This window comes from Anolis carolinensis, chromosome 5 (genome assembly GCF_035594765.1).
Source record: "Anolis carolinensis isolate JA03-04 chromosome 5, rAnoCar3.1.pri, whole genome shotgun sequence".
NCBI classification, from domain to species: Eukaryota; Metazoa; Chordata; class Lepidosauria; order Squamata; family Dactyloidae; genus Anolis; species Anolis carolinensis.
The window spans coordinates 173470299-173488134 of record NC_085845.1 but is presented as its reverse complement, the minus strand read 5'-3'; the positions used below and the strand labels follow the sequence as shown (position 1 = coordinate 173488134).

The 17836-nt window shown below is 40.6% G+C and overlaps 1 protein-coding gene across 1 annotated transcript; it reads left to right on the top strand.

Moving 5' to 3' along the window:
• Positions 1–1222: 1222 nt before the first annotated feature.
• On the top strand, positions 1223–17315 carry galr3 (galanin receptor 3). The gene is made up of 3 exons (XM_008110699.3): positions 1223–1795; positions 7673–8044; positions 10298–17315. Exons 2-3 carry the CDS (start codon positions 7695–7697, stop codon positions 11169–11171), a joined length of 1224 nt encoding a protein of 407 aa, XP_008108906.1. The 5' UTR covers positions 1223–1795; positions 7673–7694; the 3' UTR covers positions 11172–17315.
• Positions 17316–17836: the final 521 nt, after the last annotated feature.

Below are 17836 nucleotides of genomic sequence, written 5' to 3'. Positions count from 1 at the left end.
CCATATAGAAGTCATAGAAGGGATGGACACTTCATCATTTTTAAATGCATTGAAAAGGTTCATAGCCCTCAGAGGGCCAATTAAGTCAATTCGATCGGACTGTGGCACCAATTTTGCATGTGCAGACCTTAGCCAACCACTTCTGGAAGAGGTGGAAGGCCGAATACTTAAGCCAGCTTCCAACCAGAAGACTCTGGCAAACCCCAAAGGACAATTTCAAGGTGGGAAACCTTGTGTTGCTAAAGGACAAAGTCTTGCCCCGCCATGCATGGCCCATGGGCATTGTATTAAAGACCTTTCCTTGCCCGGATGGTAAGGTCAGGAAAGTTCAATTAAAGACTTGCAACAGAGGCAAAGTGTCCATTTTGGACAGACCAATTAGTGACCTCGTGTTGCTTATTGGAGATGTTTAAAGTTCTAGTGTTTGTATTGTTGTGTATACAAAGGTGTTTGTATGTTTTTGATTGGTAAATTCCCACATCCTGGGAATTTAGCGGGGAGTGTTCCGTCCCCCAGGACGATGGTTTGCCTTACCTATTGGTCGTTTGTTTGTTTTCCCTCCTTTGCATCTTGTTTCAGCCTCTGGCTGCAAAGCCCAGGAAAAGTGGCTTGGAATCTGCAAAAGCTGGCTGCAGTTTTCTTTGCAGTGATTGGTCAAAGAGTGCAACATCTTAGGACCGCCCTTTTTACCAGGGTCTAGTCTCCATTTTGGAGCTTCATTCTGGCTATAGTTTTCCAACGTGCTGGAGCTGTGCAAGGCTAACTGGGACAAATCATCCTCAAAACCAGGCCAATCTAAGCCTATCCAAATTAGATAAGTATTGAATTATATTGATCTGGAATAGGAAATCTAGTTATAGGAGCAGGGTTATTCTGTCGCTTCTAGAACTAATCTTTGCTGTAAAGATAGGGAAGGAAAGAGTTTCTCCTTCTAATATAGGCAGCGTGATTAGGGTATAGTGGTTTTATAATCACCTTTGCTTTCTGGAACCAGGGATAATTCTGTACCTAAAACCTATAGAAATTTGTTTCATTTTCTGCAACTTTAAGATCTGTGCCAGGTTTACAACCTTGTATGAATAAACATCCTTTTTTGAAGTTATCCAGACTCAGTCGTTCAATATCTATAGGACAGCTTATAGGGATTTGCAGTTCGCCCGGATAAAGGACAGCACGTTTCAGTTTTATAGCTTTTTATTGTCCGGCGGACGGCACAGTTTATATTTTGATGAGATGTGTTTTATTGTTTACCTGTAGGGCATTGAATTTTTGCCAGATTTGTAAGCTGCCTTGAGTCCCCTCCGGGGTCGAGAAAGGCGAGGTAGAAATAAATAAATAAATAAATAAATAAATAATAGACAGATAAACAAGGATCTGTTTTAAAGGATCTGGCCATAGCACAGTTAATACGCAACCTCAAGTAAAAAAAATTAAAAGATCAATAGGATTGGCATTACAAAAGCAGGAGAGGGGGAGCAGAGATCTAGAGAGTTGAGAGAGAGAGAGGGAGAGATTAAGAGAGGAGAGAGAGAGAGAAGGAAGAAGCAAAGCAGATGTTGGCTGGGGAGGGGGAGATGGAGAGATGCAGAGAGAGAAGTAGCTCAAGGAAATGAAGCAGAGTCACAGTCGAGATCTGTACAGCACAACTTGCAGAGTTCCTCCTGCTTTCTTTCCCCTTGGTTTTGGAGACGAGTGGAGTAAGGGAGCTTCTCATCGCTTCCCAGTCGTTGCTTCTGGATGGTGAAGAAGACCCAAAGGAGGCCAGGCAGTGCCTTGCCCACCTCTTCTCTACCGAGTGAGTAGCACTGCCATTCAATACCATTCATGGAAGTCTGTGTGTGGGGAAAAGAATGAAATACGATGAAGGGTATTTTTTCCATTGGGGTCCCTAAGGAAATTTGGAGAAGGAGAAGGGGGTTAGAAGCTCTTCTCAGAGTTCTCACATTCAGTACGTGAAGCTCTTGCTTCCTTTGAAACAGTATGCAGGAGGAGAACTTCAGCAGGTGCAACTTCTAGCACATTTCTAGGAAGCAAGGTGGGAGGAAACAGCCCCCATTTGAGGCAGATGGAACTATGAAAAGGGTGGCATGCTACCTTCCAGTATGGAAAGAGATGGGATTCCTGAGAGGGACAATTCATATAGGACTGCCCACCCCACTGGTTTGAAGGAAGCAGATACAGGTTCAATGCAAGACGCTGAGATAGAACCAATCTGAGAAGCTGAAACAGAGAGACTGGAGAACAAGGATAGAAAACTGCACTTCCCCAGCAGAGTGAGTAAAAAGATAGAGCTTGAGTATCTATTGAAAGCAAAGTGCTACATGGGGAGTAAACCTTAAATGGCCAAGGGTATGTGACATTTCAGTAGGTTTCATTAATATAGTGAGGAAATACTGTTTTTGTTGAATGTCTTTGAATCGTTTTCTGATCTAAGGCGATCCTACCACAGGGGTTTTTTTTGGCAGGATTTGTTCATAAGAGGTTTTCCATTGCCTTCCTCTGAGAATGAGAGAGTGACTTGCCCACAGTCACCCAGTGGGTTTCAGGGCATTCAGACCCTGCTCTCCAGAGTCACAATCCAGTGCTCAAACCACTACACCACACTGGTTCCTCAGAGAACAATGGTTGTCATTTTTTAAAAATTCATGATACTAATTCATTTGAGTGATTTTAACAAGACTACCTTTTAACATGAGCAAATTTCAAAACTCTATTAAAATCCATGTTAGGGCTGATGGTTAGCAGATGGTAGGTAGGTAAATAGACAGCCCAACTATTAGGCTGGATGGTTGCAGAAGATATATTTAATGTTTAGTTTTAATTGTTTGTGATATGTCTAATGTTTGAATCATATTGCTTTATCTGATATTGTGCTGAATTCCTTTGACCCCCAAAGAGCAAGGGGGAAAAAGCAGTTTCCAGTGTTATACTTTTGAGCTCTCCAGATCGGTTCATCAACATCAAGATCAACATCAAGGCCCCCCCCCCCTCCTTCCTCCTTTCCCCACTTTTGGTAATCTGTTGCCAATGAAGAGACTTTCACTTCTTTTCGCAGTCTTTTGTTTGGCCTAATAACAATATTAGACTAATATGGATTTGGGAAATGACTGTATTTCTCCAAACCCAATGCCCAAGCTCCCTTATGTGGAGATATCTTTATGATATCATTCTGGGTAGAGGCCGATACCTGCTGCTCATAGCCAAAAGCATATAGAATAAAAAAAATAATATAGCAGAGAGAACTAGCTCCTTTTGAAATTCTGATGGCACTCCAGAAAAAAGCAAATAGAAAAAGAGCATGGCTCAAGAGGATTGTGTGAAGAAAGAGCTGATCAAGGACTTTTGCCACTCACCAACAATCCTCATAGGAGTAGAAAGGTAATGCATCAAAACAGACAATCCCCACTCAAAAGAGTAGTATCCTTTTTTACTGTCTTTCCGTCTTCTCCAAGACATAGATGCGGCTAACATTTTAGGCATTGTAGATCTGCTGACTGTGGTTGCCAAATCTCAAAGCTTAGTTCTTATGGATTATCTCCAGGTGGGAGACAAGAGTGCAAATTCTCTAGTTCAGGGGGGCTCACCTCCAGACATGAGGAAAGGGCTAGCGGCAATCTCCAGAGCCGTGACTTGTTATAGTTTGCAATGATTAATTCATTTCTGGCTGCAAACTGAAAAGGTTCCAGTGATCAATGTATTTACTTAGTTTCCTCCTTTCCTCCCAGTTGGTGAGACACCAGGGCTCACCCTCCACTCTGCTCTGCATCCACCTTCTAGCTCAGTGCGTCTCAACCTGTGGCTCCCCAGATGTTTTGGCCTTCAGCTCCCAGAAATCCTAACAGCTGGTAAATTGGCTGGGATTTCTAGGAGTTGTAAGCCAAAACATCTGGGGACCCACAGGTTGAGAACCACTGTTGTAGCTAGAAACAAGAACACAAGATTTAAAGTTTCTTATCCCATCTCCCTGAGTAGCTGAGACAGAATAATCCCCTCACTTTGATCCTGGAAACTATCCCATTCATTAAGACTTCTTTCTTAAATTTCCGAACAGGATGATGAGTTCCTCTCCCAAACTGTGTGTCCTCACTTGAATGACAAACTCGGAGCAATGACACATATTAATGACATCACCAAAGGCCCTCTCCTTAGGTCTCAGGTTTTAGAGCTTTGCAATAGCCCTGAATGGACAGCCCTATCTTTTGGGATCCAACTCTCCCCTCAGACAACTTTTGCAACAGATGCAAAAGAGTGAATTGTGTCTTGATTGTTGATGTGGCAAAAAGGAATCCACTGAGTTCAGTATTCCTAATAAACAGGGAAAGTCCATTTCTTTTCATTTATTTGTGGTGTTACAACTGCATGATCTATACCAGAGAGAGAGAGAGAAATGCACAGCTTGGAAAACTTTTTGGATGATAACTTTGTTCTCTAAAAACAAATGCAATTCTCCAATCTCAGGGAGGATAAATTTTCATAGAGACAGCTACTCCATTGCACCATCAATTAATCATCAAAACCAAGGATGCAGTCCTTTCATCAGCACTCTTCCATGAAGCACTGTTCCCTCCTCCTGGCCTCTTGCGGGCAAGTTGGCCAAACACAGAGTCCTGACAAAGAAAGGTAGGGAAATTCTAATTTGTGAGAAGCAAGAGATTTAAGCGCTTTTGGAATGTAACAAAGTAAAGAGGGTTAAGTGGTGCCTGGCTGGGACTCCCTCCAGAAGGGACCAGAGCCAGGGCTGAGGCTTGTGGCTGCCAAAGAGAAAGGGATCTTGAACCTGGACACCCAGAGTGATCTGGAGCTAATCCAGCCCCATGCGGTTGTAATCCGAACCACTTGCATCACAGAGAAGAAAAGACCTTTACTTCTCCTGATGTCATTTTTACATTAATGTACGTAATAATGAAAGCTAATGAATGTCACCATTAAAGCTACAGTGGCACTGGATGAATTTACATCTGTGTTGATAAGTTGATTAACTTATCACCACGTTTCTGGGCAGGTTTGCCATGTTTCTTCTGAGCTGCGATTCCTTTGCTTATAATAGCAGTTAAAGAAAAGGACATTTTTGTCTGACAATGCCTTTCCTACTACCTGTGTCACCACTAATGAAAAGCTTTACCTCCTCAGTGTTTGTGCCTGGAATCTGCTAAAGGCAAAGGAACCAGCCAATGAAAACAAAAGTACAGTGGACATTTGACATGTAACTTTGTTCATTTCCTTCCTCAAATTAGAATGATAGAATCACAAAAACATAGAATCATAGAGTTGGAAGATACCCTGTGGGCCATCCAGTCCAACTCCCTGTCAAGAAGCAGGAAAATTGCATTCAAAGAACTCCTGACAGATGGCCATCCAGCCTCTGCTTAAAAGCCTCCAAAGAAGGAGCCTCCACCACAGTCCAGGGAAGAGAGTTCCACTGCTGAACAGCTCTCACAGTGAATACATTCTTCCCAATGTTCAGGTGGAATCTCTTTTCCAGTAGTTTGAAGCTGTTGTTCTGTGTCCTAGTCTCCAGGGCAGCAGAAAACAAGCTTACTCCCTCCTCCCTATGACTTCCCCTCATATATTCATACATGGTCATCATGTCTCTTCTCAGCCTTCCTTCTGCAGGCTAAACATGCCCAGCTCTTTAAGCCGCTCCTCATAGGGCTTGTTCTCCAGGTTCTCCTGCTATTGAGGCAGGCATCCCACATTCTGTATCTTTGCATTTCCTTTTTTTTCTGCCTAAGTTGGGTATCTTGCATTTGTCCCTCTTGAACTTCATTTTGTTAGTTTTAGCCCATCTCTCTAATCTGTTAAGATCGTTTTGAATTCTGCTCCTGTCTTACATTCATAACATCCATTGTGCATTCCTGTGTCATGAATACTCTTCCCAGGGAAGTACCATTGCTGCCAATCTTGCTGTTTTAGAGGAATCAGATAAGCACTTCTAAAAACAACTTACTCAGAAATTTCACAATACATAAGGTTATTTTGCATATATATATATATATGCATATTTTGCATTTATATATTTGCATATATATATACACACACACACACACACACACACACACACACACACACACACTTCTAACTGTCTTACCTTCAGCTGTACTTTCTTTCTTTCCTTGAATGAACAGTGATAAAATGTACGTTCATGCAAAGAAAAGCATCAGCTTTATCCACCAAACAGCATGTAAAATACCAAGTCAGTATACCATTCTCATAAAAAAAAAAGATGTACAAATTTTACATCTTAAAGATCAGGCTGGACTCTACTGATTAGTCCCAACTAGAGTAGACCTGTTGAATCAATTGTTATGTAATATGTCAAGATGTAGAAAAACACCATTAATTCAAACTGCTTTACTCTAATCAGAACTGAAAAGGATTCATGCTATACAGAGAAAAAAATTATCTGTCAGTGTCAGAGATATAGTTAACTCTAATGAAATCAGTAAGACTGTGACAAACATTAGAAATACAGCATCTTTGGCAAATGGGCATAATTCTGTTAATTTAATGTTAATATAATGTTCCAGAGTTTATATCTTTCAAAGTAAGAGTAAATTGCTCCTGGACTCAAATCCTAGTGCAATTAAAAGACACCCATCCATTGCTTTAGCCATAGAATCAATGTATTTCACTCAATTGTACTTTTCCTTGCTGGTTGTTCTGCATGCATTATTGCTGTTTTGCTTTTTTGTACAGCTTTGACACCTTATATATTTATTTGGTCTTATGTCTTTCTTTCCCCAAAATGGAACTCAAGGTAGATTTGGTAAAAGGGGAAATAAATGTTTACTACCTGGATTGATAAAGTGCCACTGAGATATGTGGCATAAAAAGAATGGATTGCAGAGGCAAAGGCAGCACAATTAGTTTAATTATAACAGCAGCTTCTTTTGATGCCTGTTGGCTATTTAAAACCTCATAAATTGCCTTCCTGATTTTGAGCAAGTTTGGAATCTTGCTAGCATAATTCCTGCTAGCATTGAAGTTGTTCCCCCGCTATTTTTCAATAAATTCCCCAAAGCCAGGGCTTGCAGCAAATTCAGACCACATGCCCAGGAAGGAACTGACTTCTGTACCTTCAGTTCTCTGCAGTGTGCTTCTAGATACTCAGAATATAATCAGTCCTAGCTAGTATTTGTATTTCATTCTGGTGGGTGGTAGAAATTGGATGTTTTGTTAAATCAGGGGTGAATGCAATTTTTCCACTTGCTTGTTAGAACTGTGGCTGATGAATATGGATTCAGGTTCAGAAGCATCACATTCAGTCAGAATTATTTGTATGCCACTATCAATGTGCATCACTGTTTACAAAATACAAGAAAACAGAAAAAATGATTTTTTTTTAACTACACTTCTCCAGACGGTTTAGCCACCATGCTGGCAAAGAGATTTGATCATAGTGCTTTAATTGGCTCATGTAGGGAGATACGGTCCTTCAAACAGCCTAAACTAAAGCGATAGAGGCTTTTATTTTATTTTAATGGCATAATGTGTATATGAATGCATCATTTTGAATGACATCACCAGAGATGCCCTCCTGCGACATCACCAGGGCCTGCCTCCTATGATGTCACGGGGGTAATTTCTAGATCCCAGGTTTTGGTGCTGAAATCCCCAGAGCTTGGGATAATCTTGACCTAGCAATACTAGTAACCACTTCTTATTTTGTCAGGCCCTTTCTCTCCAATGGGGAGATGCCAGACAGCTGGAATGGATCTACAGACAGCCTGGAAGCACGAACTGCAGGCATCATTGTGCCAGTGGTCTTCTCCCTCATCTTCCTCGTGGGCACTGTAGGGAATGGCCTGGTGCTTGCCGTGCTGCTCCGCAACGGGCAGGTGAAATATAACACTACCAACCTCTTCATCCTCAACCTGGCTGTGGCAGACCTCTGCTTCATCCTCTTCTGCGTCCCTTTCCAGGCCACCATCTACACCTTGGATGGATGGCTCTTTGGTGCCTTTGGGTGCAAGGCAGTACATTTCTTCATCTACCTCACCATGTATGCCAGCAGTTTTACCTTGGCAGCTGTTTCTGTAGACAGGTAAGTCTTCTGTTGTAGACAAATTTGGCAGGGAAGAATCCTAAATAATCCTCTGTAGTCCCACTTTTCCAACTGCTTTTGAAATGTCCCAGTTTCTTTCTTCTCCCACTTCCCCCTCTGTCCTTGGGTGACTGCAAACACGCTTAGACTTTATTCCATGATACAAAAGGAAAAAGGTTGGCAAGGGCTTAGCAGATACCGCCTCTTCTTCTCTCTCTTTGTGGACAAGGCAGTGGCAGTTGGGATGGATAAGAGGACCTCTCATCAGCTTTTGGGCCTCAGCAGGATAGGTCTCTGTCTTCAAGGCCAGGGCAGTGGCACTTGAGACAGAGAGACCTTTCATTGGCCGCTGGGCCTAGACATATGGAACAGGCCATCATGGCCAGGGCAGTGGCACTTGGGATGGATGGGAGGGCGTCTCATCTGCTGCTGGGCTTAGGCATGGTGATGTTGTGCCTGCCTCTTTGCTCACATTGAAGCCAGTACAGTGGCAGCTGGAACAGGGGGAAGGGCTTTTCAGCCACTGCTGGGCTTATGTATGATGGAACTGTGGCTGCCTCTTTTCTCCTTTTGAGGCCAAGGCAGTGGCAGTTGGAGTGGAGGGAAGGGCTTTCATCTGCTTTTGGGCCTTGGCATAATGGGACTGGCTGCCTCTTTTCTCCCTTCAAGGCCAGGTCAGACCTTTCACCTCATTTTCATTTTGTTCCACTGCCTCTCCTTTGTCTTCTGCGTGTTACTCCATCCTGCTCTCATGGCATAGTTTGTGGAGAGTATTTCTTGCTTCCTCTGAATGCATTTTCTGAAATATTAACACTTTTATTGTTTTCATATTTCCCCCTCCCTTTCACCTTATTAAGCCCGTCTTACTTAGCAGCGCCTTCTACTTCCTCAGTGGGGCATTAATAAATTCCTGTCAAAACAAAAAATATATATTCTTAATTTCAGTTGGATTTTTAAAAATTTCTCAAGCTTATAAGTTTCCTCATTCAGTATGCCTCCCATTAACTTTGGAAAACAGCACATTCTCTATATCTCATCCTTTGAGAATTATGTAAACCAAGTTCAAATTTCCATAAATTGTTGGCAGACCAAAGCTTGGATCTTTCTTTGGCACTTTAACAAAATGTATGCAGGAAGACCTGGAAGGGCATTCTCATCTATATAGCTTTCAGCATGTGGTACAGAGAATACAGTATTTTGTCGTTGCAGTTGAAGACAATTCATTTCCACTTATTTCACTGTTTTTGTGCAGTTCTTGACCAATATTAATAAATCCTAAAGAGTTTTGGAAAATTATTCTGTGTAAAAAATGGAAGAGTTTTGGCATGAGAATTGTCAGTGTGTGTAAAAAAGTGTGTGTGCTCTCTGTATAACATTGTTTTTTTCACAAGAAACAGCAATCTTATAGAACAAAAACTTGCAGAACAAAAGTCTGCAAAAGAAATCACAAACAATAAAACAATATGGCAACATTTTGGGACAAGTTTTTGGTTATGTGCAATTTTGTTGAGCAAGATTTTTGTTGTGCCAATTGCTTTTTTCCGTATTGAAAACATATACCAAAAAAAAAACCCTCACTTGGAAGTCTGATCCTGTGGCTGAGGTCCTACACCTAACATGTAACCATAATGTTCTGGCTGTTTTCTTTTCCAATATGTATGTAATTTTAAAGATACCTGTACTGAGGGATGGGGTTCTGTGGTGCTGGTGAAAGGGACACCGAAGCTTGATGCCTCCAGCCCAATCCTGCCAGTAATTGGCAGTTCAACAAGCAAAAGCAGGGATTTTTTAGCTACAGAAAATGTTGCCACAGTTTGGATTTTAATGTGAATTTGGAAGGCATTGCTGATCATGGTAATGGTACTAGGATTGTAAATGTGAATAGGGCACAGTTATTCTTCCTAGTCCAGTTTACAGCATCATAGCTAACAGAATACTAAACTCCAGTTTGTGTGTGTCTGTGGGCAGATGTCCACAATTCTCATGCAAAAACTACATATATTAATATGCAGAATAACTTCTTAAAACACTTTGAGATGTGTGAATATTTAATGAAAATTGTCCAAAGTTCTCACCACTGTATTATTCTTCCTAACTGGGATTGGCAAGACCCAAATATTATTTCCAACTTTGGGCTGGATTAAGCAGTGGGGAAACCATGACGAAGGGAGAAAAAGATACTGATAATGTTTAGCAGAGTGTATGTGTCTGACAACCTTGATGTCTTACATTAAAATGTATCCCTGTTTCTAGGTATTTGGCTATTCGATATCCTCTGAAATCCCGAGATCTCCGTACCTCTCGCAATGCCGCTCTGGCCATTTTCATGATTTGGACGTTGTCACTGCTTTTTGCAGGACCATATCTCAGCTACTTCCAAATAGTCCAGTATCAAAAGGTGCCCATTTGTGTTCCTATTTGGGAGGATCAGCGCCGCAAGATTTTGGACATTCTTACCTTTGTCTTTGGCTATGTCCTCCCTGTCGTTGTGGTCAGCCTGGCTTATGCTAGGACCATTAAATTCCTGTGGACTGCTGTAGACCCCATTGAGAGGATCTCTGAATCTCGTAAAGCCAAGCGTAGGGTCACCAAAATGATCATTGCGGTGGCTGTCCTCTTCTGCCTTTGCTGGCTGCCTCACCACCTGGTGATCTTGTGCTTTTGGTTTGGCTACTTTCCCTTCAACCGGGCCACCTACGCCTGCCGCTTGGCTTCTCATTGCCTGTCCTATGCCAATTCCTGCCTCAACCCCATTGTCTATGCTCTGATCTCCAAGCACTTTCGCAAGCGGTTCAAGCAGGTCTTCACATGCCTTCTTGTCCAAGACAAGAACAGGAAGAAGAGAGGTGGAAACAAGGTCCATGTGGCCAACGTCACCAATGGTTTAGTCAACCACACCGCTGGCTTTTATGGAGGGAACACTGAAGTAACCCAGCTGCATGAGGAAAACATCAGATGCTATCAAGGCCTGTTGCTGAAAGAAGCTGAAGAGGTGCTTCCTGAAGCATGGTCTCATCAGATACAAGACACTGCCATCTCTGAACAGAGAGGGCTAATGGTTGACGAAGGTTCTGGAACAATTGATAAGAACCCACAGGTAGTGACAATACCACAAGGAGAACTGTAACTTTCTAAATATATATGACAGATTATATAAATAGATTGACATTTCTGTTGAGCATGATAACCCTATTCCCAGACTGGGCCCTGCTATTAAGACAAATGTCTCAGGCAACAGATTAATGGAGACAGTGATGGCAGTTCTTCAAAAGTCTCCAGGTGTTCCTCTCTTTGGAAGCGGAAAACAACACATGCCATATGGCGTGCATTTGACCCCCTTAAAATAACCTAATGTCTCAGGTGTGGTACAGGATGCCACCCCATCAGCTCAATTAGATTCTATTACTGGGATGAGGAAAAGGATGCCTTCTTGTCCTTTGGCTCAGGTACCATCCACATCAGACTATGTGTTGATGGGAAATAAGCTCTTTACTGAGACACTCAGATGACCTATAATTCCTCAATGAGAATGTCATCTTTTTCTAGTGGAAGTTTTGTTTTCACAGTTCCAGTTATATCCTCTTCTAACGGAAATGACCACAGAAACGATAGATAATTCATTATTTCCTTATAAATGAAATTTCTAAATGGGTGCCACATACTGTTGCTGAAATAAAGGGTCCATAGATATATATACTTGTGAACAGAAGTGGTTGTGGGTGAACATATTGGCTTTGCCCCTTTCCTGGGTAGTTGAGATTAAAACCCAGAATGGATTCACTGCTTCAATAACAGGATAAGAACCAGAACCTGCCACTCAAAAGCCTACATTTTTATCTTGTCAAAAGCTTGGACTTTTTTTTAAAAAAAAATATTTGAACATTTCTTGTAAACACTGTAAAAATGTTTGAGAGGGGCAAATCAGGCTGGTGGCACTTTGCAATTTTGTCATAACATATTCTAGGGAGAGGGAGGGTGGGAGAATGTCAGCAGGTTGGAAATAGTGAGTGGAGAAATGTTCATTTTGCCATCCAATTGCAGCAGAAAGTGAGTGTCGAGATTTTGAAATCATCTTTTCTCCTCCCCTTTAAAAAATGTTTTGTTCTTCTCAATTCTGAGCCATTTTGAGTTCTAATTTTGTGAAAAAGAAAGATTACTACAACAATGTTATTATTATAAGTATAATTATTTGCTGAAAAGTAGAAAAAAACAATTGGGGACTCCTAATCAAATGTTTCCATGGTTTTGGAATACTCCCACTATCTAGCTTTTTTATTATGTCAGAAGCGACTTGAGAACATACTGCAAGTCGCTTCTGGTATGAGAGAACTGGTCATCTACAGTGTCGTTGCCTAGGGGGATGCCTGGATGTGTTACCATCCTGCTGTGAGGCTTTTCTCATGTCCCTGCAAGCTAGAGCTGACAGACGGGAGCTCACCCCGTCTTGCGGATTCAAACCAGCAACCTTCAGATCAGCAGCCCAACCTTCAGGTCAGCAGTTCAGGCAGCACAAGAGTTGAACCCATTGTGCCACCTACTATCTAGCTGCAAGACACTCAGATTCATCTCTGACACTAACTCTAGATAGTGGAGGATAGTGGTCCTGAACAGGTGCCATTCTCACCTAAAGGCTTCCCATATAGTAGAGGAGTAATGAAGTTGGGAGGCATGTTGGGCTCAGCTGAAACCATTGTGCAATACATCTCTCTCTGCTGATACTGCATTACCAAATATCAGTAGTTCAGTGGATTTTAAAAATTAGATCACGTATAACTTCAAAAAGCAGGTGGGCTTGGAGGTGTTTGCCTTGTTTGCAAGCCATTGCATTTCTAGACAGCATGGGGGCTTAGAAGCAAGGTGCATACTATTTGCACACTTTGTTTTAAAAGGGAAAATGGATGGGTGGTGGGTGTCAGTGGTCCAGCAAGAGGTTAGAAGTAATTGCAGAAAGACATGCGGCTGTATATCGTCCACTTTAGATGAGAATTTTCAACCTTCTGGCATACATTCTTTCCCAAATGCACATACCTCATTTCTTCCAGAATATCAATAAAACCTAGGGACTTGAAGAGATTAATTCCTCCCTCTGTTTTCTTTTGTCTCTCCAACTGGTATGCCCAATATTCTATGGATGAATATAGAGTTTTCTGCTTGCGAGTTCTGATGCGCTCCCCAGGATTGCAGTAAAGATTTCTAAGTATCTCACTGAACTACAAATCCCAGGATTCCATAGGATATAGCTATGATTATGGAATTGGTATCAAACTACTATAGCACTACAATAGCTATATTCTCTGTAGCCTCATGGAGATTTTAAAGCTTTTTTTTTAATCTGCATTTCTATAGATTGTCAGAGGATGGGGAAACTGCTATTTTATTTTGGGACAGCCGTGTTCTACTCCCAAATGGATAGACATAGGAAATACACACAGACATACATACATTCGACTGTGGTTTATGTGAATGAATAGCATTACCTCCAAGCATTATCCATACAAAAAGTCTTGGCATGGGTCTAATTTTTTTACAAAGCTATTTTTTTGAAGGGAGCAACTAGTAGTTTTGCCTGTAGTTTTTAAAGACTGTTTGGGATCAGGACCCACAGTTTAAGAAGCAGTGCTCTTGATCACACTTGTCAAATGCAAGGTCGGCATGCTAAATCCAGTGTGCCACATTGTTTTATGTGGCCTGCAAGGCTTTCAATGCCAGGGCAACATTTATACAGCCTTGCAATTACAAATGGCCTTTTCAAGGCAAACATAAGGCCCTTAGTGAAAATGAGTTTGACACCCCATGCTAGATGCTGCAGTAGAATCAGTGCTGGAACTGTTAATATTTTTGCAGCCAAAAAGATTGCATGAAAACTAGCTATTACATAATGAAAAACAAATTAAATTAATATCTGTACATTGAGCTGCAGCAGGGAGCAGCAGCAGGTGGGGATAGATTTTTACCATCATTAAAGCTCCCAGCTAGTTAATATTGATTTTGCAATTACAATAAACTGAGTTTTAAACAGAATAGGGAAATTGCCCTCGCTGAGTATTACTGTAATATACACTGGATGGAAAGGCAGAAAAAGAGTATTCAGAAGTACGGTTTCTGTGCCTCTATCTTATCAACATTTGGAAATTGTACCTTTTCAGTCCCCACAGCTCCCAAAACTGCCTTGGCTAGCATGAATCTATGGCTTTGCAGGGTAAGAGATCCTGGAAAATGTAGTTCACCCCCTACCCCTTAAGGAGGCAATCTGAACTTTAGAAGTAGTGGAGGGGGTAGGGGGTGAACTACATTTTCCAGGATCTCTTACCCCGCAAAGCCATAGATTCATGCTAGCCAAGACAGTTTTGGGAGCTGTGGGGACTGAAAAGGTACAATTTCCAAATGTTGATAAGATAGAGGCACAGAGACCGTACTTCTTAATACTAAATAGCTGCTGATCATTTGTAAATCTCATCCTGCAACAATTAGCATTTGTGGAGAGAGAATTCAGAATAGATGTGATAGAGAGGCATACTTTCAAGGGACTTGGGCAGACAGGTTTACCAATTGGTTCAAAAGTTTTTCATGGAGAGTCTCATTCATGTCTCAGTCCCCACATGACTAAAACAGAGTTACCTCTGCCTGCATTGAGATCCCACCAAACAAACTGAACAACAGAAAAAACATCTGATACAAAATGTAGACCTTTGACTCAACACCATCACTTTTTCGTTTCTTCTGCATGGTTTTTAAAATGTATTTTGTGTGTTGTAGAGGGAACCGACAGAGCTTCAAAATCACACATGAAGTGTTTTGCGCATTTTGGTTGACCAATAATGTATCACTCTTTTATGGATTTTGTTTTATTTTTCTGTATGGACAATACGACTGCTCTGAAAATGGTTCTTGTACAGAGTAATAGATATCACTTTGTTCTAGGAACCTCTTGATTGGCTTTCCCAAGTCATCCTAGCTATGGGCAATGGAAATTCTCCCTCCCATTGATCAGAGCTATGGCTGCATTAAGAATTTCTCTAGAATCACTTGTATTATGTCTTTCAACCACCCTAAGGTCTTAGTCTTACAGAAGAACTTAAATGCCAAATAACTGCTGATCACGTGCAAATCCTTATTCTGCAAAAGTTAGGGGAAATGTTTACTGACCTTTGAAAAACCACCAATCTCCAGAGGTTTGCTTCTTACAGAGAAAGGAAACAAACAGAATCATTGAGTTGGAAGAGACCACAGTCCAACCCCTTGCTATATGGCGTTCACAAGAGAGGTGTGCAAGTAGAAATTTATATCCTTTCCCATCCCTCAACCACAACTTTTCGCAACCTGGCATATTGTTCTTTATATGTATTGATCTCAGGTTATTTTTTTATGTGAAGTAAGCTTTTTACATTACAATCCACCTGGCTTCACTGCAGATATGCTTTTGCAGTATTTACTTTTTGCAAGCTTTCACACGAAGAACTTCTGCTAATGATTCACCTGAATAATTTTGGCAGCACTTTTTACAACATTTCTGTTGGATTAGGTCTTTGGCACACTGTGCTTGCAAGGGCCTTAAATCTCAGATTATTTCTTCCTTGCATGTCAGGACAAATAATTACAATAGTTTTCTATTAGTATAGTGTTTTTTGACAATTGACTATTTTTTTATGTTCATGTTGGAAACCGCCCTGAGTCCTCTCGAGGAGATGGAATGGTATATAAATAAAGTTTATTATTATTATTATTATTATTATTATTATTATTATATTTTACTTTCTCTCTACAGTATTCTCTTTGCATTCAAAATATTGTAGAGGAATCATTCTGTGGAGAAGACCACATGACTCATTGTGCAAAGAAAGTGCTTTCTGTACTAAAAATCCATTTTCTGCTTTGAAAATAAGTTTTTAGTCCCCCTCTCACCAAAACACACATTTTCTCTGTAGCATAATTCCTCCACAATAAATCTGGACATTCAAATACCAGGAAAGAAAACTGCACAAAACTCTCATTTGAGGATTATTCCTTTGCTATTTTTTTTACTTCACACGGTTTTTGTGAAGTTGGTAGTGGAAAGAACCATGAGCTCCCCTCAAGCTACTCAGAGAGAAAGCGAGATATTCGAGTGGTAAATGTATTTTATTAGTCATTTGGTAGCATTTCATTTCGATTTCACTGCATACAGCATATCAGAAATCTATTTTCTGAGACATTTAAAAAAATATATAAAAATGCATTTGTGTTTTATCCTCTGACTTCAGGTGCCAAAATAGAGCTGACTTACTTGTTCTGCTAAGCCTTATAAAGCATGTATATTGATCATTTTCGTAATAATAATACAATATTCTTGAAAGCTAGCTGCTTCATTTGACCTTTTAATCTCGCCCTGCTTTTCATGTTTCTATTCCATGCATGTTTCCTTGTTTTGGATCAGTAAGGAAGGAGTGGAAATTGTGAAGCCAGCTGAAGAAACACTTCATTATTGCCAATTTGCTATTTTCCTGAGTTTGTATATAATACTTAACCATATCTAACCACCATAGTTGCATAATTGTTTTTGCTTGTTGTTTTTAAACAGCTCTGGAAAAGAGAAAGAGCTTTGAAACAGGAAAGAACCCATAACTATATATCTGCTATGCTCAATATTATTTATTCCAAATATATCTTTTGAATTTTATCACATCTATTATCGATGCTCTGGTTTGATCCCTAAATGTTTACTATATAATTTGTTTTGGCTAATTGTATAATTGAATGACTTGCAGTGTTTCCTATAATAAACTTTTTTCTTCTCTAGACAGCAATTTCCCCCTGTTTTGAATGCAATGATATTCACGCAGCCGTGTCCTATTTGTATGTTTGTTTATTTAAGCCCCACTAAGAAAGCTCACACGGTATTTGGATATGGATCTGTATTTATGATGTTTTAGTCAGAACTTGGGGAAAAGTCATTATGGTAATTAATTTCTTAAGCCATCAATTATTCCCAGGGTGAACTATTTATTTTTTAAACAATTGGCTATTAACTGGTTGTTGAGGAAGCTTTTAAAATGGTAATTAAATAGTGGTTACTGTGTTCTCCCCACCTTGTTATATTTCCAATGCTTTTGTAGTAAATTGTTTTAATGCAGTGCTTAACTGTCTTTTAAAAATGGTTCTCCAGTTTTATAAGTGAATGAGCTGTATAGTATTCTGCTTTAATACACATTGTAAGCTGCCTTGGGTCCTGTAATGGGAGAAAGGTGCTGTATAAAAAAAATGAACAAATAAACCAACTTGTTTCGTAATGTGACTAATGCTATAGATATCCCTATATTTTAACAAAAACATCTCCATGAATTTGGCATAATATATCCACTCTGTGAATTTTCTTTGTCCTCCAGGCAATTTTATTCTATGCTTCTGTTGTAAACCAAAGAGGATACGTCTCCTGGAATTTTCTAGGTCTTCTAGAACAACACTATGGTAACTTTTAGCAGGAGGTTTTTTAAAACATTATGTGGTGGTTTTTTTCATGTCAGGAGTGACTTAAGAAACTGCAAGTTGCTTCTGGTGTGAAAGAATTGGCCGTCTACAAGGACATTGCTCAAGGGACGCCCGGATGTTTTTGATGTTTTACCATCTTTGTGGGAGGCTTCTCTCATGTCCCCAAATGGAGCTGGAACTGATAGAGGGAGCTCATCCACGCTCTCTCTGGGTTGGATTCAAACCGGCAACCTTCAGGTAAACAACCCAACCTTCAAGTCAGAAGTCCTGCTGGCACAAGGGTTTAATCCATTGTGCCACCGAGGGCTCCTATTTATGTGGATAGAA